At 49.1% G+C, this 22,933-nt stretch overlaps 1 protein-coding gene across 3 annotated transcripts; it reads right to left on the bottom strand.

Moving 5' to 3' along the window:
* Positions 1–3,269: 3,269 nt before the first annotated feature.
* On the bottom strand, positions 3,270–18,197 carry lrrc2 (leucine rich repeat containing 2). 3 transcript variants are annotated; one of them, XM_072433433.1, is made up of 11 exons: positions 18,108–18,197; positions 15,763–15,904; positions 13,878–13,961; positions 13,683–13,723; positions 12,686–12,765; positions 11,530–11,686; positions 7,841–7,974; positions 7,008–7,153; positions 5,954–6,106; positions 4,425–4,594; positions 3,270–3,385 (listed from the first exon to the last, which is right to left on the bottom strand). In XM_072433433.1, the coding sequence occupies exons 2-11, from the start codon at positions 15,897–15,899 to the stop codon at positions 3,336–3,338; spliced, it is 1,152 nt and encodes a 383-aa protein (XP_072289534.1). In that variant the 5' UTR covers positions 15,900–15,904; positions 18,108–18,197; the 3' UTR covers positions 3,270–3,335. The 3 variants fall into 3 exon arrangements, with proteins under 3 accessions (XP_072289534.1, XP_072289532.1, XP_072289535.1); XM_072433431.1 differs by lacking the exon at positions 13,683–13,723 and adding an exon at positions 13,318–13,358; XM_072433434.1 differs by lacking the exon at positions 13,683–13,723 and having other exon boundaries at positions 13,843–13,961.
* Positions 18,198–22,933: the final 4,736 nt, after the last annotated feature.

Raw genomic sequence — 22,933 nt, 5'->3', positions numbered from 1 at the left:
AGCTGAGTGGCATATGCATTTCTAAAAAGACTATTTTTCCTTAAGTGACTTTGACCCGAGACAGAACGAGACGTTTGAGTCCAGGAACTGAGACGTTTCATCAAGACAAGATTTATTTGTGGAGCAAAGTTTATACCAAAGTAACTCAAATTAAAAACATTCAAATTACAATATGAATCACAAAGATAAAAGCATAAATAATTACACTAAAAAGTGATTAAAATGGATGAATTGTAGATGAAATGCCTTCGCTGCCCCCGGTGGTGGAGGGGTTAAGTCACAGCACATGTACTGGGGCTCCAGGTGCACCCGGCTGCAGGGTTGTGAGTTCCATTCCCAACTCTCATCCCCATTTCACTCTGCACTTTCCTTTCAATGAAGCCTACAGACACCAGCAGGAGTCCTGACTCTGGCACCAGCAGGAGGCCGGTCCATGTTTAGTCCTGACTCTGGCACCAGCAGGAGGCCGGTCCATGTTTAGTCCTGACTCTGACACCAGCAGGAGGCCGGTCCATGTTTAGTCCTGACTCTGGCACCAGCAGGAGGCCGCTCCATGTTTAGTCCTGACTCAGCACCAGCAGGAGGCCGGTCCATGTTTAGTCCTGACTCTGGCACCAGCAGGAGGCCGCTCCATGTTTAGTCCTGACTCTGGCACCAGCAGGAGGCCGCTCCATGTTTAATCCTGACTCTGGCACCAGCAGGAGGCCGCTCCATGTTTAGTCCTGACTCTGGCACCAGCAGGAGGCCGCTCCATGTTTAGTCCTGACTCTGGCACCAGCAGGAGGCCGCTCCATGTTTAGTCCTGACTCTGGCACCAGCAGGAGGCCGCTCCATGTTTAGTCCTGACTCTGGCACCAGCAGGAGGCCGGTCCATGTTTAGTCCTGACTCTGGCACCAGCAGGAGGCCGGTCCATGTTTAGTCCTGACTCTGGCACCAGCAGGAGGCCGGTCCATGTTTAGTCCTGACTCTGGCACCAGCAGGAGGCCGGTCCATGTTTAGTCCTGACTCTGGCACCAGCAGGAGGCCGGTCCATGTTTAGTCCTGACTCTGACACCAGCAGGAGGCCGGTCCATGTTTAGTCCTGACTCTGGCACCAGCAGGAGGCCGGTCCATGTTTAGTCCTGACTCTGGCACCAGCAGGAGGCCGGTCCATGTTTAGTCCTGACTCTGGCACCAGCAGGAGGCCGGTCCATGTTTAGTCCTGACTCTGGCACCAGCAGGAGGCCGGTCCATGTTTAGTCCTGACTCTGGCACCAGCAGGAGGCCGGTCCATGTTTAGTCCTGACTCTGGCACCAGCAGGAGGCCGCTCCATGTTTAGTCCTGACTCTGGCACCAGCAGGAGGCCGGTCCATGTTTAGTCCTGACTCTGGCACCAGCAGGAGGCCGGTCCATGTTTAGTCCTGACTCTGGCACCAGCAGGAGGCCGGTCCATGTTTAGTCCTGACTCTGACACCAGCAGGAGGCCGGTCCATGTTTAGTCCTGACTCTGGCACCAGCAGGAGGCCGGTCCATGTTTAGTCCTGACTCTGGCACCAGCAGGAGGCCGGTCCATGTTTAGTCCTGACTCTGGCACCAGCAGGAGGCCGCTCCATGTTTAGTGCTGACTCTGGCACCAGCAGGAGGCCGGTCCATGTTTAGTCCTGACTCTGGCACCAGCAGGAGGCCGCTCCATGTTTAGTCCTGACTCTGGCACCAGCAGGAGGCCGGTCCATGTTTAGTCCTGACTCTGGCACCAGCAGGAGGCCGGTCCATGTTTAGTCCTGACTCTGGCACCAGCAGGAGGCCGGTCCATGTTTAGTCCTGACTCTGACACCAGCAGGAGGCCGGTCCATGTTTAGTCCTGACTCTGGCACCAGCAGGAGGCCGGTCCATGTTTAGTCCTGACTCTGGCACCAGCAGGAGGCCGGTCCATGTTTAGTCCTGACTCTGGCACCAGCAGGAGGCCGGTCCATGTTTAGTCCTGACTCTGGCACCAGCAGGAGGCCGGTCCATGTTTAGTGCTGACTCTGGCACCAGCAGGAGGCCGGTCCATGTTTAGTCCTGACTCTGGCACCAGCAGGAGGCCGGTCCATGTTTAGTCCTGACTCTGGCACCAGCAGGAGGCCGGTCCATGTTTAGTGCTGACTCTGGCACCAGCAGGAGGCCGGTCCATGTTTAGTGCTGACTCTGGCACCAGCAGGAGGCCGCTCCATGTTTAGTCCTGACTCTGGCACCAGCAGGAGGCCGCTCCATGTTTAGTCCTGACTCTGGCACCAGCAGGAGGCCGGTCCATGTTTAGTCCTGACTCTGGCACCAGCAGGAGGCCGGTCCATGTTTAGTCCTGACTCTGGCACCAGCAGGAGGCCGGTCCATGTTTAGTCCTGACTCTGGGCACCAGCAGGAGGCCGCTCCATGTTTAGTCCTGACTCTGGCACCAGCAGGAGGCCGGTCCATGTTTAGTCCTGACTCTGGCACCAGCAGGAGGCCGGTCCATGTTTACAGCTCGTACTGAGTTACTGCATTTCTGGAATAAAGTTCGTAAAACAAATAACTTACTGACACTGCTTCTCCCATTTGAACTTCCTTTGCCCCGCCCTCTGCCTTAGCCCCGCCCTCTGCCTTAGCCCCGCCCTCTGCCTTAGCCCCGCCCTCTGCCTTAGCCCCGCCCTCTGTCTTAGCCCCGCCCTCTGTCTTAGCCCCGCCCTCTGTCTTCGCCCCGCCCTCTGCCTTAGCCCCGCCCTCTGCCTTAGCCCCGCCCTCTGTCTTCGCCCCGCCCTCTGCCTTAGCCCCGCCCTCTGCCTTAGCCCCGCGCTCTGCCTTAGCCCCGCCCTCTGTCTTCGCCCCGCCCTCTGTCTTAGCCCCGCCTTCTGCCCCGCCCCCACGCAGCATCAGGAACTCTTACAAAATCCTAAAGTCTAAACCATCTGGAATGCAAACAAAGCTCCAACGCTACAGAATGTCTCACTCAAAACTGTTGTTTCCATGACAACGTTTCACACAAAAGCTCTAAAGTCCATCTGCAGAAATGTGTCTGCAACTGTCAATCAAAGAGTCGACACTTTGAAAGACGCAGGAAGTCTAAGGTTCAAGCGCCGGAAACATGTGCAAAACCACTAAAGTCTCTCCTCCTCCTCCTCTCCTCCTCTTCCTCCTCCTCCTCCTCCTCCTCTTCATCCTCTCCTCCTCCTCCTCTTCATCCTCCTCTTCATCCTCCTCTTCATCCTCTCCTCCTCCTCCTCTCCTCTTCATCCTCTCCTCCTCCTCCTCTCCTCTTCATCCTCCTCTTCATCCTCTCCTCCTCCTCCTCCTCCTCCTCCTCTCCTCTTCATCCTCCTCCTCCTCTCCTCCTCCTCCTCAGAGCTGGCAGGAGATGGAGATCTTGGTGGTGGAGTACGGTACAGACTCTGAAGGACAAAACAGGTCAAAGGTTGTTTTTCGCAGCCGTCACAAGAAAAACACAATCTTATTTTAGACTCTCACAATTTAAACCGACATAACTGAAGATCAAACAACAACTTCTGAAATTCAAAGTGCAATTAAGAGACTAAAGCTCCTCCCCCCTGGTGTGAAACTCCTCCCCTCCTTGTGTGAAACTCCTCCCCTCCTCGTGTGAAGCTCCTCCCCTCCTCATGTGAAACTCCTCCCCTCCTCGTGTGAAACTCCTCCCCTCCTCGTGTGAAGCTCCTCCCCTCCTCCTGTGAAACTCCTCCCCTCCTCGTGTGAAACTCCTCCCCTCCTCGTGTGAAGCTCCTCCCCTCCTCCTGTGAAGCTCCTCCCCTCCTCGTGTGAAGCTCCTCCCCCCCTCGTGTGACAGAAGTCGTCATGTCCCTGAAGGAGCGACTGGACTGTGCCTCATAGAGACTATTTCTCTTCTGAATGTGCCGTTTATTCACCTCAATTATGTCCAAAAGAACGGAACAAATCCTCCCAAACTGAAGACACAAAGACACAAGACGACATAAGACCATCTTTACACACAATGAGACACACACAAGAGGACATTTTTTTTTTTGTAGTTTTTCCTGGCCGAGAAGGAGAGTCTAAGGACAGAGGACCCTGGGACATCGTCCCTCGCCACCACAGACATTGTCTGACTTCATCGCCACCACAGACATTGTTGATTCATTTCTCCCTGTGGCCCTCAGAGGCAACTGTTGTTGTGATTTTGGGCCTTACAAAAATAAATTGATTTGATTTGATTTGACATAAGACCATCTTTACACACAATGAGACACACAAACACAACTAAACAAAGATGGAAGAATCTTAAACGTGTAGTAGTAGTAGTAGTAGTAGTAGTAGTAGTAGTAGTAGTAGTAGTAGTAGTAGTAGTAGTAGTAGTAGTAGTAGTAGTAGTAGTAGTAGTAGTAGTAGTAGTAGTAGTAGTAGTAGTAGTAGTAGTAGCAGCAGTAGTAGTAGCAGTAGTAGTATTTGGCGCAGTACCTCGGTGTGTGAGCGTGCTGACGTAGGCCTGGATGAACTCCTTCTCGGAGCTGTCTCTCTGCTGCTCCTCTGCTCCTCTCCAGCTCCTCCTCTGCTCCTCTCTCCTCCTCTGCTCCTCCTCCTTCTTCTGCTTCTGCTGCAGCGTCGGTGAGTCGTACAGACGGATGAACCTGAGCGACACACACAGGGTCAGAACCTGAGGCCTGGACACCACGCTGGAGCAGAGGGTCAGCCAGGTCTTTGTCCCCTGACCAGACCCGCCCACATACTGACCAGACCCGCTGACCAGACCCGCCCACATACTGACCAGACCCGCCCACATACTGACCAGACCCGCTGACCAGACCCGCCCACATACTGACCAGACCCGCTGACCAGACCCGCCCACATACTGACCAGACCCGCTGACCAGACCCGCCCACATACTGACCAGACCCGCTGACCAGACCCGCCCACATACTGACCAGACCCGCCCACATACTGACCAGACCCGCTGACCAGACCCGCCCACATACTGACCAGACCCGCTGACCAGACCCGCCCACATACTGACCAGACCCGCCCACATACAGGCATGTTTTGCGTTATCCGTCCCCGAGCGCAGAAAATGTCTCCTGAATCGCCATGACGCCCTTCGTATAACCGCACAACCGGGTTACGAGCCGGGTCACGAGCCGGGTCCGCCATCTTGAATGTTTTGGAACGCGGGTGAAAAGAGCTACTTCCGTATCGCAGTGTGACGCGTTCAAACCTCGACTGGGATTGGTCGGTAAATGGATGACCGACGATTTCATTGGCTCTGACTCGTGGGTCCAGCCCCTTACGCACTCGGACAGAATGTGGGCGGGGCTGGCGGGTCTCAGTCCTTTCGAGTTCTTTTTTAGAGCGTGTGGTCTTGTCTACTACACATCTGAATCACTTTCTATCAGGGCAGATCTCCACGGCAACAGGCCCTGAACTCAGAACCTGCTCCGGACCGGGCAAAGTGCCAGAAGAAGATGACTCTTTGACCAATCAGAGACGAGAATCCAACTGAACGATTTATTCTGAAGTTTTTTGTATCGACGACGTTCAAATGGACTTCGTCTGCGGCTGTGACTCTCGGGCTGTGATTGGTCGACTCCACATGAACGCCGCACCTGAGTTTCCTTTGGCTATTTTTATTCTGTGACTCCGCCCCTTCTCTGTGACTCCTCCCCCTGCTCTATAAGTCTGGCGGTAATGTAACACTTAGATACCAGCCGCCATAAAACGCCATAAAAGAAGAAGACTCCACCCCCTGTTCTGTGACTCCCGCCCCATGCTCCATGACTCCACCCCCTGCACTGTGACTCCCGCCCCCTCCACTGTGACTCCTCCCCCCTGCTCTTTGACTCCACCTACCTGCCTTTGGGCTCCATCTACGGGCATTAAATGGAATTACAAAGTGGTTAAACAAAGCGAGCTTGTTTGATTTATGGACTTAAAAACAGCTCAAAAAATGTCTGTGCAGCAAGAAGTATTTGAATTATTTGCAGTATTTGTCGTACTTGATGTCGGGGTTGCTGCAGAGGCGCGTGGGGATGCAGTTGAGCTCGTCTCCGCTCACGATGATCATGCTCAGGCCAGTGACGTTGGTCAAACTCTGGGGCAGGTACGACATGCTGTTCTTATGGATGAAGAGAGAAACCAGGTTCTCCAGGCTGCAAGAACAAACAGTCAGAACAGTCAGAACAGTCAGAGGGACAGAGAGAGCAAACACTGTCACGTGTTCTGTCCTGCCGCTCACAAATGTGTGACTGAAGTTCACAAAGCTCTACGACTGTTACAGACATTTACCCCTGAACTTTAGAACTATGAACTTGGGCCTCAAAACTCCTGCCATGGACACAATACATGGATACTTTTGGCCAATGGATGATACAAACATCACCAACGATCAAGGACTGGACTAGATATAGGGACTGGAGATAGGGACAGACATCAGGCAAATGGAAACAATTACATTCAGACTTAAATGAATAATAGAGGATTTTTTGGCGCCAAATCTGAGTCTCATCTCCTGGTGGACAGCCAAGTAGTTCATTCACATGTCAATCATTCCCTGCGTGCTCCTGCACACCTGCAGCCTGGTTCCCATAGCAGCACGTTTCCCTGGTTTCACATGTGTGGTTGATATGCCGATGTGTGTTTAGTGAGTTTCTTCAGTTTCAAACATGACACAGAGAAAGACTCAGAGCTCAGAAGAGATGTAAATCTGAGAAGACGAGGGATGATGCGATCCATCGAGCTAATGACACACGTGTAGAGGCGGGGCTGTTGGAGTGCTTCCACATGAGGTAAGTGTGTGTGAGGGGGGGGTGCGCATGTGCACTTTAAAAAACTAACAGTTGCTTGAGTTCTCAAATTGGCAAAAAATCCTCTATTATTCCTTTAATTTGGAAATGGACACATTTTTTGGGACTTTTCTGTCGACCATTTTGTGCTTTAACTTTTTTGTTGGATGTCTGTTTTTCCCTCTGCCTGTGCTCGGTCTAAACCCCGTCGTCTCTGGGTCTAAGCTGGGTCTAAACCCGGCCCAAGCCTGGTCTCTGGGTCTCTCACCGGTCCATGTCCTCGGGCAGTTCTCGGAGCTGGTTGTTGCTCAGGTCCAGAGTCTTCAGTGAGTCCATTCTCAGGACACAGACCGGCACAGACTGGAGGCAGTTCTCTGACACGTCCAGCAGGTGGAGCCGCTTTAAGGAGCTCAGCTGCAACAAACAGGAAACTGGAACAATCATCTGTTTAAGAGGTTTTATGGCTTTTACAGGAACATGAGAGTGACGTTCAGCACAAAGCCTGGCACAAGTGCTGCAGCTTAGGCCACTATTTATATTTAACCTCATCTGAGTCACTTTTGACCAAAGATGTGGAGGTGTGTTTTTGTGTCAGGCAAAAGCAACTGAAAACATGATAAAATAATCATTATTAGTGTCTTTAAGCCTTGAGTTGAAAAATGCACCACTTTGAATTATTTTTTATTTTTTTAGTTGTGTTGTAGAAAAGATTCAGTTGTATCATTTGGACGTTTTGACTCTCATCCGAGAGTCATTCTCAATCTGCGACCAAGACCAGGAACTCAGCTATTTAACCTACTCTGAGTAGTCCTTTAATGGGCCATCAGCCTCCTATTGTCCCTGTCACTCTCTCTCCTCCTGTGGAACTGATGACATCAGAATGCTCTGGGCGTCGACCTCTCCAGGGATTCCAAATTCCATTAATTTGAATGGAATTTCCATAAAAATTTCAATTAACTGGCTCACAGGCGCGTGGGAGGGCACCTGGCACAGGCGCATGGGAGGGCACCTGGCACTGGGGCGCGGGAGGGCACCTGGCACAGGGGCGCGGGAGGGCGGGAGGGCACCTGGCACAGGTGCGCGGTATGGCACCTGGCTCACCTCGAAGGGCAGCTCACAGAGTCGGTTCCCGGAGAACTCGAGCCTCTCCAGCTCCTGGCACATGCCCAGCTCCGGAGGCACTTTCATCAGACGATTGAAGCTCAGGTTCAGCTCCTTCAGCGACAGCAGCTTTCCTGCAGAGACACGCCCTTCATCAATCCATTTACCATCATCAACCAATGAAAGCTGCAAACACAGCGGCCCATGGACACAAGCAGAGGTGGAGAGAGAGTGTAAAACAACAGGAAGTGGAGCTGAACCCTCTGTGATGTCATCAGTGTGACGTCATCAGTGTGATGTCATCAGTGTGCGACACAGAGACAGTTTAGACCATGGTTGGACTAAATAAAGGTGTTTTATGGTCTTATTGTGATTTTGATCGCATTTTTGATGGCAGTCTATGTGGCCCCGTCTGCCAATGCTGAAGATGCTTGTGAAACACAGCATCCACAGGCTCTCTTCCTCGTCTCTGGCGACTTTAACCACGCTTCTCCCTCTTCTGTTCTACCAACATACACCAGTATGTTACCTGCCCCACCAGAGACAATAAAAAACTGGACTTGTTTTTTGCCAACACCAAGGAGGCTTATTCCTCTTCCCCCCTCCCTCCCCTGGGCAGCTCGGACCACAACCTTGTACATCTGAGGCCTGTGTATGAACCCATCGTGCGCAGGCAGCCTGTGGTGTCCCGTGTGGTGAGGAGGTGGTCTGCTGAGAACGAGGAGGCTCTGAGGGACTGCTTCAGCACCACTGTCTGGACTGAACTCTATGGCCCACATGGGGAGGACATCAACACCATCACAGAGTGCATCACGGACTACATCAACTTCTGTTTTGAGAACATTGTTCCCTCCCGGACGGTGCGGTGTTTTCCAAACAACAAGCCATGGATTAACTGTGAACTGAAGGCTCTGCTGAAGGAGAAGAAGAGAGCCTTCAGGTCAGGGAACAAGGAGGAGCTGAGGACTGTGCAGAAGGAGCTGAGGAGGAAGATCAGGCAGGCTGAGGCCGGCTACAAGAGGAGGATGGAGGAGCAGCTGCAGCAAAAGAACATTCAGGGAGTGTGGAGGAGCCTGAAAACCATCTCGGGCTTCAAAATCCCCCCTGCCCAGACAGAGGGGGATCTACAGTGGGTGAATGATTTAAATGCTCACTTCTTGAGGTTTGATCGGTCACCCGCCCCTCCCCCTGCACAGCTGCATGCTCCCTCTTCCACAGCTGGACAATGCCCTGCATCTGTTCCTCTTCGCTTATCTGCCCCGGACCATCGGCTCCCCACTTCGCCTGGACTCACCCATCCCCCCAGCACACGGTCCCCCTGCCAACCACTGACTGTCACAACAGCACAGGTGAGGAGTGAGCTGAAGAGGATTAAAGTGAGGAAGGTAGCAGGACCTGATGGCATCAGCCCCAGGCTCCTTAAGTCCTGTGCAGATGAACTGTGTGGAGTTATGGAGCATGTCTTCAACATGAGCCTGAAGCTGAGGGTGGTACCACAGGTCTGGAAGACCTCCTGTCTGGTACCTGTGCCTAAGACACCGCGCCCCAAAGACCTCAACAGCTTCAGGCCAGTGGCTCTCACGTCCCACCTGATGAAGACGCTGGAGCGGCTGGTCCTGGACCACCTCCGCTCCACCGTGAGCTCAGCCATGGACCCGCTGCAGTTTGCATATCGGTCTGGCATCGGAGTGGAGGACGCCGTCATCTCCCTGCTGCACCGCTCTCTCTCTCACCTGGAAAAGCCTGGCAGCTCTGTGAGGATCCTGTTCTTCGATCTTTCCAGCGCCTTCAACACCATCCAGCCGCTGCTCCTGAGGGACAAGCTGGAGACGGCTGGTGTGGAGTATGACCTGGCAGAGTGGATCCTGGACTACCTCACAGACCGACCCCAGTTTGTGAGAGCCCGGAACTGTGTGTCTGACACTCGGACCTGCAGTGTGGGGGCGCCCCAGGGCACTGTCCTCGCGCCCTTTCTCTTCACCCTTTTCACTGCAGACTTCAGACATGACACGGACAGCTGTGTCCTGCAGAAGTTCTGACGACTCTGCCATCATCGGACTCATCACGGACGACGATGACGCGGAGTACAGAGGACTGGCGCAGGACTTTGTGGACTGGTGTCAGCGGAACCACCTCCTCATCAACGCGGGGAAGACCAAGGAGATGCTGGTGGATTTCCGCAGACGCCACCCCACTGCCCCCTCACAGTGAACATCCAGGGAAGGGACATTGAGAGAGTGGACTCATACAAGTACCTGGTGTTCATCTGAACCACAAACTGGACTGGACTCATAACACAGACGCACTGTACAGGAAGAGCTAGAGTCGGCTCTACCTCCTGAGGAGACTCAGGTCTTTTGGAGTGACAGGGCCGCTCCTGAAGACCTTCTACGACTCTGTGGTGGCATCAGCTCCTGCAGGTGTGGCCTGCTGGAGCAGCAGCATCACAGAGAGGTAGAGGAAGAGGCTGGACAGAGTCATCAAGAAGTCCAGCTCCGTCCTGGGCTGTGCTCTGGACTCGGTGCAGGAGGTGGGGGACAGGAGGGTCCTGGCTAGATTCACATCTATGCTGGACCATGAGTGTCACCCCCTGCAGGACACTCTGTCCGCTCTGGAGAGCAGCTTCAGTGAGAGACAGATCCACCCTCGATGTGTGAAGGAAAGGTTCCGTAGGTCTTTCCTTCCTGCTGCTGTCAGACTTTATAACAAACACTGTTAGTCCTGAACACTCGCAATACTGACCTAACCTAATACTGATGTGCAATTCTGTCATATGTGCAATTGCTGTTGGAATTCATGTGCAATCTATGTGCTGTCGTGACACATATTCATGTGCAATTACTGTCGTGATCACATGCAATGGTATTTATGTATTTATTTATTTGTCTATGGGAGTTTTTATTTATTTATAGGAGATCTTCTACTGAAAGTGTTTTTCAGACTTCCTATAAGTGATCTGTTCTTCTGGATCTACCTCTGTATCTACCTGCGTTGCACCAATGAAATTTCCCCATGTGGGACAATAAAGGAATATCTTATCTTATCTTATCTTATTGTGTCAGATCAGAACTGTTGTGTTGTTTATGTGGAGTTTGGCTCTTGTTTACAGTCTGGTTGCTATGGTAACAGCTGTGGAATCACCTCATGTCATATCTGTGCTCACGTCCAACCAGGAAGTACAATTATAAACTTTACACAAAGGGATAAAACTGGGACAAACTGGCCAAATGTTTTCAGTTTTTGTTCTTTACTTTGCATTATACTTTGACTTCACGTTTGAGAGAAGTTTATGTACTTACACTTTCATGTTTTTGAGCACATTTATGATATCTTGCCTGACGGTTTGTCAGCTTTGAACAAACCTCCTCCAACAGAGAAGGTATTGTTTCTTTCTGAAATGTAAAACCAGGAGTAAACCAAGACTAAACCAGGACTGAACCAGGTCTAAACCAGGAGTAAACCAGGAGTAAACCAGGAGTAAACCAGGAGTAAACCAGGAGTAAACCAGGACTAAACCAGGACTAAACCAGGACTAAACCAGGACTGAACCAGGACTAAACCAGGACTAAACCAGGACTAAACCAGGATTAAACCAGGACTAAACCAGGACTAAACCAGGACTAAACCAGGACTAAACCAGGACTGAACCAGGACTAGAACAGGTTTAAAGTGCCTGGACCTGGACTCACCGATCTCGGGCGGGATCTCGCAGAACTGGTTTTTGGCCAAGTCCAGGACCGTGAGTTTGGAGAACTGGTCCAAGTACTCTGGAAGTCTCTGGATCCGAGTGTGGGACACGGACCACTGCTTCAGGTACGTCATCCACTGCAGCTCTTTAGGGAAACACTGCACAGAGAAGCATCTCTTGAAACACCAGGATCGTGTACGAAACAAACAAGAGGGGGGACCAGGCACAGCCCTGTCTCACCCCTCGTTCCAAAGCCTGCGGATCTGTCAAGTGGCCGTTCATTTTGATTCTTGATGTTGGACAATCGTAAAGAGATGCATCTATTTTACATTTGGTTAAGACTTTAAATAAATAAGGTCCAGACTTATTCTTCCATCTTTGTTTAGTTGCGTTTGTGTGTGTCTCATTGTGTGTAAAGATGGTCTTATGTCGTCTTGTGTGTGTCTCATTGTGTGTAAAGATGGTCTTATGTCGTCTTGTGTGTGTCTCATTGTGTGTAAAGATGGTCTTATGTCGTCTTGTGTGTGTCTCATTGTGTGTAAAGATGGTCTTATGTCGTCTTGTGTGTGTCTCATTGTGTGTAAAGATGGTCTTATGTCGTCTTGTGTGTGTCTCATTGTGTGTAAAGATGGTCTTATGTCCTCTTGTGTGTGTCTCATTGTGTGTAAAGATGGTCTTATGTCGTCTTGTGTGTGTCTCATTGTGTGTAAAGATGGTCTTATGTCCTCTTGTGTGTGTCTCATTGTGTGTAAAGATGGTCTTATGTCGTCTTGTGTGTGTCTCATTGTGTGTAAAGATGGTCTTATGTCGTCTTGTGTGTGTCTCATTGTGTGTAAAGATGGTCTTATGTCCTCTTGTGTGTGTCTCATTGTGTGTAAAGATGGTCTTATGTCCTCTTGTGTGTGTCTCATTGTGTGTAAAGATGGTCTTATGTCGTCTTGTGTGTGTCTCATTGTGTGTAAAGATGGTCTTATGTCCTCTTGTGTGTGTCTCATTGTGTGTAAAGATGGTCTTATGTCGTCTTGTGTCTTTGTGTCTTCAGTTTGGGAGGATTTGTTCCGTTCTTTTGGACATAATTGAGGTGAATAAACCACATTCAGGACAGAGATAGTCTCTATGAGGCACAGTCCAGTCGATGGAGGTTAAAGGTCCCTCACCAGCCACTTGTCTCCCTCCAGTTTGAAGATGAGCGTTTCAGGATCGGCTTCGTTCTGAGGGACGTTCGGACCTTCTGCTCCTGAAAGACACAAGTTTATTCTGATATTTGAAAAGTTTCTTGCATTTCAGGAATAACAAAGACACATTTAAGGACAAACTTATTCATGATTTCAGTAAAGAACGTGATACTTCTAATAAACAATTCTGAAAAGGAGAAGGACGAGGCAAATGTTTCTTCTTCCATTTCACAAACGTATAATAACAATAATCATGACATCTGTGAATCCCATTGGTCTGTGAAGCTTCTGTGTACGTTTATATGTGGATGTTTTTAGTGACATAAACTGAAGTTCAGTGTGAGATCTTCATTCTGTTCCATCACAGAAATATTGCTCTTTTAGAACGACTTTTAATCAGGAATTGTACAATTTCCTTGAAGCTTCTTGTGTGAATCTCGTCTCTTTAAGTTCTTTCTCCACTTTCTGAAGATGAACTAATAATGTGACTTTAGTTTATTTGTGCTGTTTGTGTTTCATGTGGACAGAAGCAGTGATCACAGAGACATGACCCATGAACCTGACCTCTGACCTCTGACCGGGGCGGTTGTCCTGGTGGGTGGGGGGGGCAGTACCTGTGCCGGGGCGGTTGTCCTGGTGGGTGGGGGGGCAGTACCTATGCCGGGGCGGTTGTCCTGGTGGGTGGGGGCAGTACCTGTGCCGGGGCGGTTGTCCTGGTGGGTGGGGGGGCAGTACCTGTGCCGGGGCGGTTGTCCTGGTGGGTGGGGGGGCAGTACCTGTGCCGGGGCGGTTGTCCTGGTGGGTGGGGGGGGCCGTACCTGTGCCGGGGCGGTTGTCCTGGTGGGTGGGGGCAGTACCTGTGCCGGGGCGGTTGTCCTGGTGGGTGGGGGGGGCCGTACCTGTGCCGGGGCGGTTGTCCTGGTGGGTGGGGGCAGTACCTGTGCCGGGGCGGTTGTCCTGGTGGGTGGGGGGGCCGTACCTGTGCCGGGGCGGTTGTCCTGGTGGGTGGGGGGGCCGTACCTGTGCCGGGGCGGTTGTCCTGGTGGGTGGGGGCAGTACCTGTGCCGGGGCGGTTGTCCTGGTGGGTGGGGGGGCCGTACCTGTGCCGGGGCGGTTGTCCTGGTGGGTGGGGGCCGTACCTGTGCCGGGGCGGTTGTCCTGGTGGGTGGGGGACCTCTCCAGATATCGGTGCAGCTCGTTCCTCTCGTCTCTCTTCAGGGTTTTGCAGTAGATCCTGTGCTGCCACTGCTGATCGATCCTGCACAAAGACACGCCTCAGCAGCAGAAGCTCCGCCTCCTCAGACTCTCCTCCCCCTCAGACTCTCCTCCTCCTCAGACTCTCCTCCCCCTCAGACTCTCCTCCTCCTCAGACTCTCCTCCCCCTCAGACTCTCCTCCTCCTCAGACTCTCCTCCTCTGACTCTCCTCCTCCTCAGACTCTCCTCCCCCTCAGACTCTCCTCCTCCTCAGACTCTCCCCCTCAGACTCTCCTCCTCCTCAGACTCTCCTCCTCAGACTCTCCTCCCCCTCAGACTCTCCTCCTCCTCAGACTCTCCTCCCCCTCAGACTCTCCTCCTCCTCAGACTCTCCTCCTCAGACTCTCCTCCTCCTCAGACTCTCCTCCTCCTCAGACTCTCCTCCCCCTCAGACTCTCCTCCTCCTCAGACTCTCCTCCTCAGACTCTCCTCCTCAGACTCTCCTCCTCCTCAGACTCTCCTCCTCCTCTGATGCTCCGCCTCTGGCCAACGTCAGACAGTCAAACAAATCCCACTGTTTAAAGTATAAAATAACCTTAAACTAAAGCAAAACTAAACCAGGACTGAACCAGGAAAAACAGAAATGACCCGGGTCTAACCGGGTCTAACTGGGTCTAACCGGGTCTAACCGGGTCTAACTGGGTCTAACCGGGTCTAACCGGGTCTAACTGGGTCAAACCGGGTCTAAGTGGGTCTAACCGGGTCTAACTGGGTCTAACCGGGTCTAAGTGGGTCTAACCGGATCTAACTGGGTCTAACCGGGTCTAACTGGGTCAAACCGGGTCTAACCGGGTCTAAATGGGTCTAAGTGAGTCTAAGTGGGTCTAACCGGGTCTAACTGGGTCTAACCGGGTCTAATCGGGTCTAAGTGGGTCTAACCGGGTCTAACTGGGTCTAACCGGGTCTAACCGGGTCTAAGTGGGTCTAACCGGGTCTAACTGGGTCTAACCGGGTCTAATCGGGTCTAACCGGGTCTAATCGGGTCTAAGTGGGTCTAACTGGGTCTAACCGGGTCTAATCGGGTCTAACCGGGTCTAATCGGGTCTAAGTGGGTCTAACTGGGTCTAACCGGGTCTAATCGGGTCTAACTGGGTCTAACTGGGTCTAACCGGGTCTAAGTGAGTCTAAGTGGGTCTAAGTGGGTCTAAGTGGGTCTAAGTGGGTCTAAGTGGGTCTGTGGTGGCAGTAGCACATGGGGCAGTAAACATTACTCATATCCTCATAAATACTTCATGCGTCGCAGTACTCTGAGTACTCTGAGCAGCCGGGGGATTTTTGGAACGGATCGAGTTTCTGACACGTTGTACTGCGTCTGAGGAACACGAGGAGACAAACTGTCACCGACACTTGGGACGAGTCAGCTCTGTGTCACGGTCGCAGCTGTGATCTCCATTTACACCGACGCGTTCCTTTTATTCAGAGTTTGTTTTCCACATGCGACAGTTTAGACCCTTCAGTGTTTCCTGTCGTTGTGACAGCGCCACCTGCAGGTGTGTGTGAGTAAAAAGGCCCCTTCGTCCCGGTTTACCATCCAGTGGGCGTGTCATGTGACCCTCTGACGACGGTCTAAACTGTCGGGTGTGGAAAACTACGGTGGCCAAAAAGGACAAAACTAATTTACATCATTAAAACACATTCACAAAAGGTTTTTTACATAAGCAGAAAACATTTGAGAAAAACGTAACTGTCACAGTGAGTTTGTTTCTGATTTTGCTGTAGTTGTTCATTTGTTGCATTTGACCCGTCTCTCGGCGCGGCCGTGTTAAACCGGGACGTAGCGGTGGTTTGCAGTTCCGTGTCTGACCTGGCGAGGGCGCTCTGGTCTCTCCGCTCCCTCTCTCTCTTCTCCCTCTCCTTCTGCTTCTTCGCTCGCCCCTCCCACAGGCCTCTGACGACGGACAGGTCGTACACCGGCGCGTCCCGCCTCCGCTCCACGCCCATGGCTCCTGAGAACACAACTAAAGCTGCAGCACGGAACTTTTCCACCTTTGACAGAGAATTTAGAGGATTAACTTCACGGGTCAAACTGTAAAGTGAAAGTAGTTGATCCAGTTGTATCAACTTTCATCCAAGAGTCAGGACTGGGAACTCAGATATTTATCCTACTCTGGGTAGGCCCCGCCCACTGAGCGGAACCTCCTTATAAAGGGTGTTATTGGTTTCACCAGAAACTAACCCTCTTTGTTTTCTAACAAATTAGCCTCTAGCTTCCCATCAGTCCTTTAATGGGCCATCAGCCTCCTATTGTCCCTGTCACTCTCTCTCCTCCTGTGGAAATGATCAGCCGCTCCAGGGTTTCAACACACTGTTATATACGACCAGAAGGTTGAACCTTCAGGTCACTTTAAAGAGGATTCTCTCTCTCTTTTTGAACAGTTTGTCTCTTTAAGTCTTTCTCTTCATCTTTTGTCCTGCTCAGAATCTTCTGTCTTTGATCCAGTGTTTTGTGTCTTTAAGATGAAGCTGCACGACGCTCTGTGGTCCTGAACTCTAGTGTCTGACGTGTGAGAGAGCCTCTGCTGCAGTGGCTCTTTAGTCCCACTATGTGGCTCTTTAGTCCCACTATGTGGCTCTTTAGTCTCACTATGTGGCTCTTTAGTCTCACTATGTGGCTCTTTAGTCCCACTATGTGGCTCTTTAGTCTCACTATGTGGCTCTTTAGTCTCACTATGTGGCTCTTTAGTCTCACTATGTGGCTCTTTAGTCTCACTATGTGGCTCTTTAGTCTCACTATGTGGCTCTTTAGTCTCACTATGTGGCTCTTTAGTCTCACTATGTGGCTCTCTTTAGTCCCACTATGTGGCTCTTTAGTCTCACTATGTGGCTCTTTAGTCTCACTATGTGGCTCTTTAGTCTCACTATGTGGCTCTTTAGTTTCACTATGTGGCTCTTTAGTCTCACTATGTGGCTCTTTAGTCTCACTATGTGGCTCTTTAGTCTCACTATGTGGCTCTTTAGTCTCACTATGTGGCTCTCTTTAGTCCCACTATGTGGCTCTTTAGTCTCACTATGTGGCTCTTTAGTCTCACTATGTGGCTCTTTAGTCTCACTATGTGGCTCTTTAGTCTCACTATGTGGCTCTCTTTAGTCCCACTATGTGGCTCTTTAGTCTCACTATGTGGCTCTTTAGTCTCACTATGTGGCTCTTTAGTCTCACTATGTGGCTCTTTAGTCTCACTATGTGGCTCTCAGTTTGTGTCTTGTGTTTCCTGGTGTAAAATAAACAGGGATCTCATGATGTCGTCAGTCACAGGAGGAGAGAGAGTGACAGGGACAATATGAGGCTGATGCCCATTGAAGGACTGATGTAACAAAGAGAGTTAGTTTCTCTGAGCAGGACAAATATCTGAGTTCCCGCTCCTGATTCTCAGATTGAAAATGACGTTTTGTTCAGATGAAACGACTGAGTTTCTACGATGTTGGATTGTGTTTATATTTGACCTTCTCAGGAGTATTTCTCATCAGGAGGTCACGGGTCTGAACGAAGGGTTAAACCAGCTCAAAGTGAAGTACTCAGAATACTCAGAATACTCAGAATACGTGAGGTGAGAGTGTGACAAAGGTTCTGAGGTCGAGGACTTTGTGAAGATGAAATCATTTTGTTCATTTGTTGGTTGAATAAACTCTGAGCCTCGTCTTCTTCACATCCTCATGATTTGTTTCCAGAAATAAACCTGTGACACTCGTCGTGAATATAAACTGCAGTAGAACAAAACTTTACAGCCGTGATATCACAGTATCTGAGTATTTGACCTTCAGCTCAAACATGTAACGGACGAAAAAACATGAGAAACACTTTCTAAAAAACTGTTTGAATACAATGTCCCCTCACAAACGAAACAGGCAGTATTCAGTAGTATTCAGTTGTATTCAGTAGTATTTAGTAGTATTCAGTAGTATCAGAAGTATACAGTAGTATCAGAAGTATACAGTAGTATCAGAAGTATACAGTAGTATCAGAAGTATCAGAAGTATACAGTAGTATCAGAAGTATACAGTAGTATCAGAAGTATACAGTAGTATCAGAAGTATCAGAAGTATACAGTAGTATCAGAAGTATACAGTAGTATCAGAAGTATACAGTAGTATCAGAAGTATCAGAAGTATACAGTAGTATCAGAAGTATACAGTAGTATCAGAAGTACTCACCTGGCTCGTTCCTGTTTGTTTTCAACTCTGACTCTGTTTCTATTTAAATCTGCTCCATGTGTTCTGATCACATGACCTCCTGTTACTCACCACACAGACCTGGTTTAGTCCTGGTTTAGTCCTGGTTTAGTCCTGGTTTAGTCCTGGTTTAGTCCTGGTTTAGACCTGGTTTAGTCCTGGTTTAGACCTGGTTTAGACCTGGTTTAGTCCTGGTTTAGTCCTGGTTTAGTCCTGGTTTAGACCTGGTTTAGACCTGGTTTAGTCCTGGTTTAGTCCTGGTTTAGACCTGGTTTAGACCTGGTTTAGTCCTGGTTTAGTCCTGGTTTAGACCTGGTTTAGACCTGGTTTAGTCCTGGTTTAGACCTGGTTTAGTCCTGGTTTAGTCCTGGTTTAGTCCTGGTTTAGACCTGGTTTAGACCTGGTTTAGTCCTGGTTTAGTCCTGGTTTAGACCTGGTTTAGTCCTGGTTTAGACCTGGTTTAGTCCTGGTTTAGTCCTGGTTTAGACCTGGTTTAGACCTGGTTTAGTCCTGGTTTAGTCCTGGTTTAGACCTGGTTTAGTTTTTTTCTTCTTTTTCCTGATGTTAAAATAATAAGTTGTCATTTAAAACAAAACAATAATGACTAAATAATAAAACATCTAAAAAGTCTAAAAACTGTTTTTCCTGCAACAGTTTTTAACCCGAATTAAAGTAAATTATGTTTTACTGAAGAAATGTAAAGTCACGTGCTGCACTTCACCACCAGGTGGAGCTGTTTCCTACTGACTGACCTGAGGAGTTATGGTAACAGAGCATATACATATACATATATATATATATATACATATATATATATGTATATATATATATTCAATCTTAACAGATTCCAATTCAGTGTTTTTTTTTTAATTAAAACGTTTTCTTTTTTTTAATTAAAGAACATGAAGACAGAGAGAGAAGACAGTGTGTCAAATCAAATCAAATCAATTTATTTTTGTAAGGCCCAAAATCACAACAACAGTTGCCTCTGAGGGCCACAGGGAGAAATGAATCAACAATGTCTGTGGTGGCGATGAAGTCAGACAATGTCTGTGGTGGCGAGGGACGATGTCCCAGGGTCCTCTGTCCTTAGACTCTCCTTCTCGGCCAGGAAAAACTACAAAAAAACCTCTTTGGGAAAAAAGCGTAGAAACCTGGAGAAGTTCCAGTGAAGGAGAGATCCGACTCTCACAGACGGACAGACGGACACAAGGAGACTGGAGCTGGACCCACTCTTCAGGCAGATGAGGGACCGTCCACACGGGGCAGGGACCACTTCACCAGGGGAGGGGCATCTGGGTCCACAGGTCCTCAGGAGTGAGAGAAAGAAAAGATTGCGGTGAACAGTTTGCAAGTGGAATCAAAAAATAAATATTGTTTGATAGCATAAGTAGTCAGAAGAAGAGGATAGTGCTCAAGCTGTCATACTTCCCCCAGCACAGTTACTCCTAGGGCAGCGTAGCTGAAGCTGTGGGTTTATGTTTCTGTTCTCAACTAGTCTGACCATAAGCGATTTCGAAGAGGAACGTTTTAAGCCTGGACTTAAATGAAGAGACTGTGTCAGCATATTTAACATGGGTCGGGAGCTGATTCCATAACACAGGAGCTTGGTAGCTAAACGCTCTACCTCCTACAGTACTTTTAGAGACTCTTGGCACCACCAGAAGGCCGGCATTCTGAGAGCGAAGAGCTCTGTTTGGATGATATGGTTCTATAGCATCTTTGAGGTAGGATGGGGCCATGTCATTTATGGCTTTGTAGGTCAAGAGTAGAATTTTGAATTTGATTCTAGACTCGACGGGGAGCCAGTGAAGAGACTTCAGCACTGGCGTAATGTGCTCTCTTCTTTTTGTTCCTGTTAGTAATCTTGCTGCTGCATTTTGAACCAGTTGAAAGCTTTTTATGGAGCTTTTAGGACACGCTGCAAGCAGGGAGTTACAGTAGTCTAATCTAGTCGTTACAAATGCATGGATAAGTTTTTCGGCATCACTTTTAGGCAGGATTCTTCTGATTTTGGCTCTTGTTGCGCAAATGGAAATAGGCTGTTTTACAAGCTTGATTTATATGAGCTTTAAATGAGAGCTCCTGGTCAAATAAGACTCCAAGGTTTCTTACAGTAGAACTGGAGGCTACACTGACATTGTCCAGTGTGACTATCTGCTCAGATAGAGCGTCTCGTAGATGCTTAGGGCCAAGCACAATGACCTCAGTTTTTTCAGGGTTAAGAAGCAGGTAGTTAAGTGTCATCCAGGTTTTTATCTCCTTCACACAAGTACTAAGTCTGTCTACTTGATCGCTCTGATCAGGTTTCATTGATAAATACAGCTGAGTGTCGTCTGCAGAGCAGTGGAAGTTAATGCCATGTGACCTGATCATGTGACCTAACGGCAGCATATAAAGAGTAAACAGAATTGGACCGAGTACCGAACCCTGTGGCACACCGTAAATTACTTTAGAGCTTGGTGAGGAGCTCTGGTTTACATTAACAAATTGGAACCTATCAGATAAATAGGATTTAAACCAGCTGAGGGCTGTTCCTCCAACACCTACATCACATTCTAACCTCTGCAGTAGAATGTTGTGGTCGATGGTGTCAAACGCTGCGCTGAGGTCCAACAGAACCAGGATTGAGACCAGTCCATCGTCAGCGGCTAATAACAAATCATTTGTGACTTTAACTAGTGCAGTTTCAGTGCTGTGGTGGGCTCTGAACCCTGCTGTGGTGGGCTCTGAACCCTGCTGTGGTGGGCTCTGAACCCTGACTGGAAAACTTCAACTAAGTTATTGTCCTGCAGGTGGCGACAAAGCTGTTTTACTACAACTTTTTCAAGGATTTTAGAGACGAAGGGAAGATTTGAAATAGGTCTGTAGTTTACCAATAGGTCGGGATCTAGAGTAGGCTTTTTCAGAAGAGGTTTAATGACTGCATGTTTGAAGGACTGTGGAACATAGCCACTTTCGAGTGAAGTATTTATTATATTAAGAATAGGGTCTATAATTAGGGGGAGAATGTCTTTGAGGAGTCTGCTTGGAATGGGGTCTAGGACACAAGTTGAGCTTTTAGAGGACATAATGGCTGAAGTTATCTCTGCTTGATCAACAGCTGTGAACCTTTCTAGGTTTACAGGTGGATTTATATGAGACGTTAGATTTACAGCTTGGGCTAGTTCAGGGCTAATAGCGGGGGTAATTTCATCTCATTTATCTCTGATTGTTTTTATTTTATTGTTAAAAAATAGGAGGAAATCATCAGAGCTAAGTGTAGCTGGGATTGAGGGCTCTACTGCACTGTGACAGTTTGTTACCATGGCTACAGTGCTGAAAAGGAATTTAGTGTTACTTTTGTTGACTTCTATTAGATTTGAATAATATCTGGTTTGGGCCTTACGCAGAGCCTGCTTATAGGACAGCAGGCAACTTTTCCATGCTTTTAGAGATTCTTCTGTGTGAGAGCGACGAAATAATCCCTCTAACTTTTTAACTCTTTGTTTATGTCGCCCTCTGCTGGACACTAGTGTTATGACCTCAGATATTAGAACAAATGTTTTCATTGTTTCTGTCACATCTGCACTAAACACTCAAACAGGAGGAGGACATCAGAGGACGTCCCACACACTGGGAGGACACGTCCCAGTACGTCCCACACACTGGGAGGACATCAGAGGACGTCCCACACACTGGGAGGACATCAGAGGACGTCCCACACACTGGGAGGACACGTCCCACACACTGGGAGGACGTCCCACACACTGTGATGCTACTTGTTTGCGATGGGTATTTTGTTTTCTTTATTTATTTATTTCAAACTTTAACTGTTGTTTTTATATTAATTATGGAAGTTTAGGTCTGACTTCCAGGTCATGACAAAGCACTGCAGACACTGTAAACCCCGCCCATGGACACAGGGGACGGATACCTCTGGACCGTGGACACAGGGGACACAGGGGACACAGGGGACACAGGGGACACAGGGGACACAGGGGACAGATACATATGCACAATGGAAAAAATAAATTATTGACTCAAACTGAAAATAAACACATTTAAAAAAAGACAATGGACAAAATGGGACATATTTTCGGAACATAATTTGCTCTGATCCTTCTTTTCTTAAATGTGTTTTTTATTTATATATTTCCCTTATTTTCTACTTTTATTCCTTATTTATCTTATGTTCTCCTGGTCCTGCTCGTTTTTAAAGTTTTTTTCAGTGTTTTCATATTTTTTTAATTATGTTTTTCTGTTGTTGTTGTTATTGTTGTTGTTGTTGTTGTTGTTGTTGTTTTTGTTCTAATAAAAAAGAACCTGAAGATTTAGTTTCAATTTAGACAAATTAAAATGATCTGAAGAAGTTCTTTTAGTCTGAGTTTGAGTTGTATTTTTACAGTCACAAAATGGCTGCCGGAGGCGTTACCATGGTGACGTCCCGTGTTCTGCCCACGTGACCCGGAGCTTTTTACTTTCGTTTTCTCCGGAGTGTTCGTCTGAATGATCGACAGCTGAAGCGTCCAATGAGAGCGTAGTAGACACGCCCAGCAGCTCGTGCAGACCAATAGGGTTAAAGCGGACACGCCCAGTGCCTCGCGCAGACCAATAGGGTTAAAGCGGACACGCCCAGTGCCTCGCGCAGACCAATAGGGTTAAAGCGGACACGCCCAGTGCCTCGCGCAGACCAATAGGGTTAAAGCGGACACGCCCAGTGCCTCGCGCAGACCAATAGGGTTAATGTGGACACGCCCAGAGGCTCGCGCAGACCAATAGGGTTAATGTGGACACGCCCAGAGGCTCGCGCAGACCAATAGGGTTAA

This window comes from Eucyclogobius newberryi, unplaced genomic scaffold (assembly GCF_026437365.1).
Source record: "Eucyclogobius newberryi isolate DKJ021-1_F unplaced genomic scaffold, fEucNew1.0.hap1 SCAF_6, whole genome shotgun sequence".
In the NCBI taxonomy this organism is placed as follows: Eukaryota; Metazoa; Chordata; class Actinopteri; order Gobiiformes; family Gobiidae; genus Eucyclogobius; species Eucyclogobius newberryi.
Note: the sequence above shows the minus strand (reverse complement) of the source record. Positions and strands in the feature narration are given on the sequence as shown.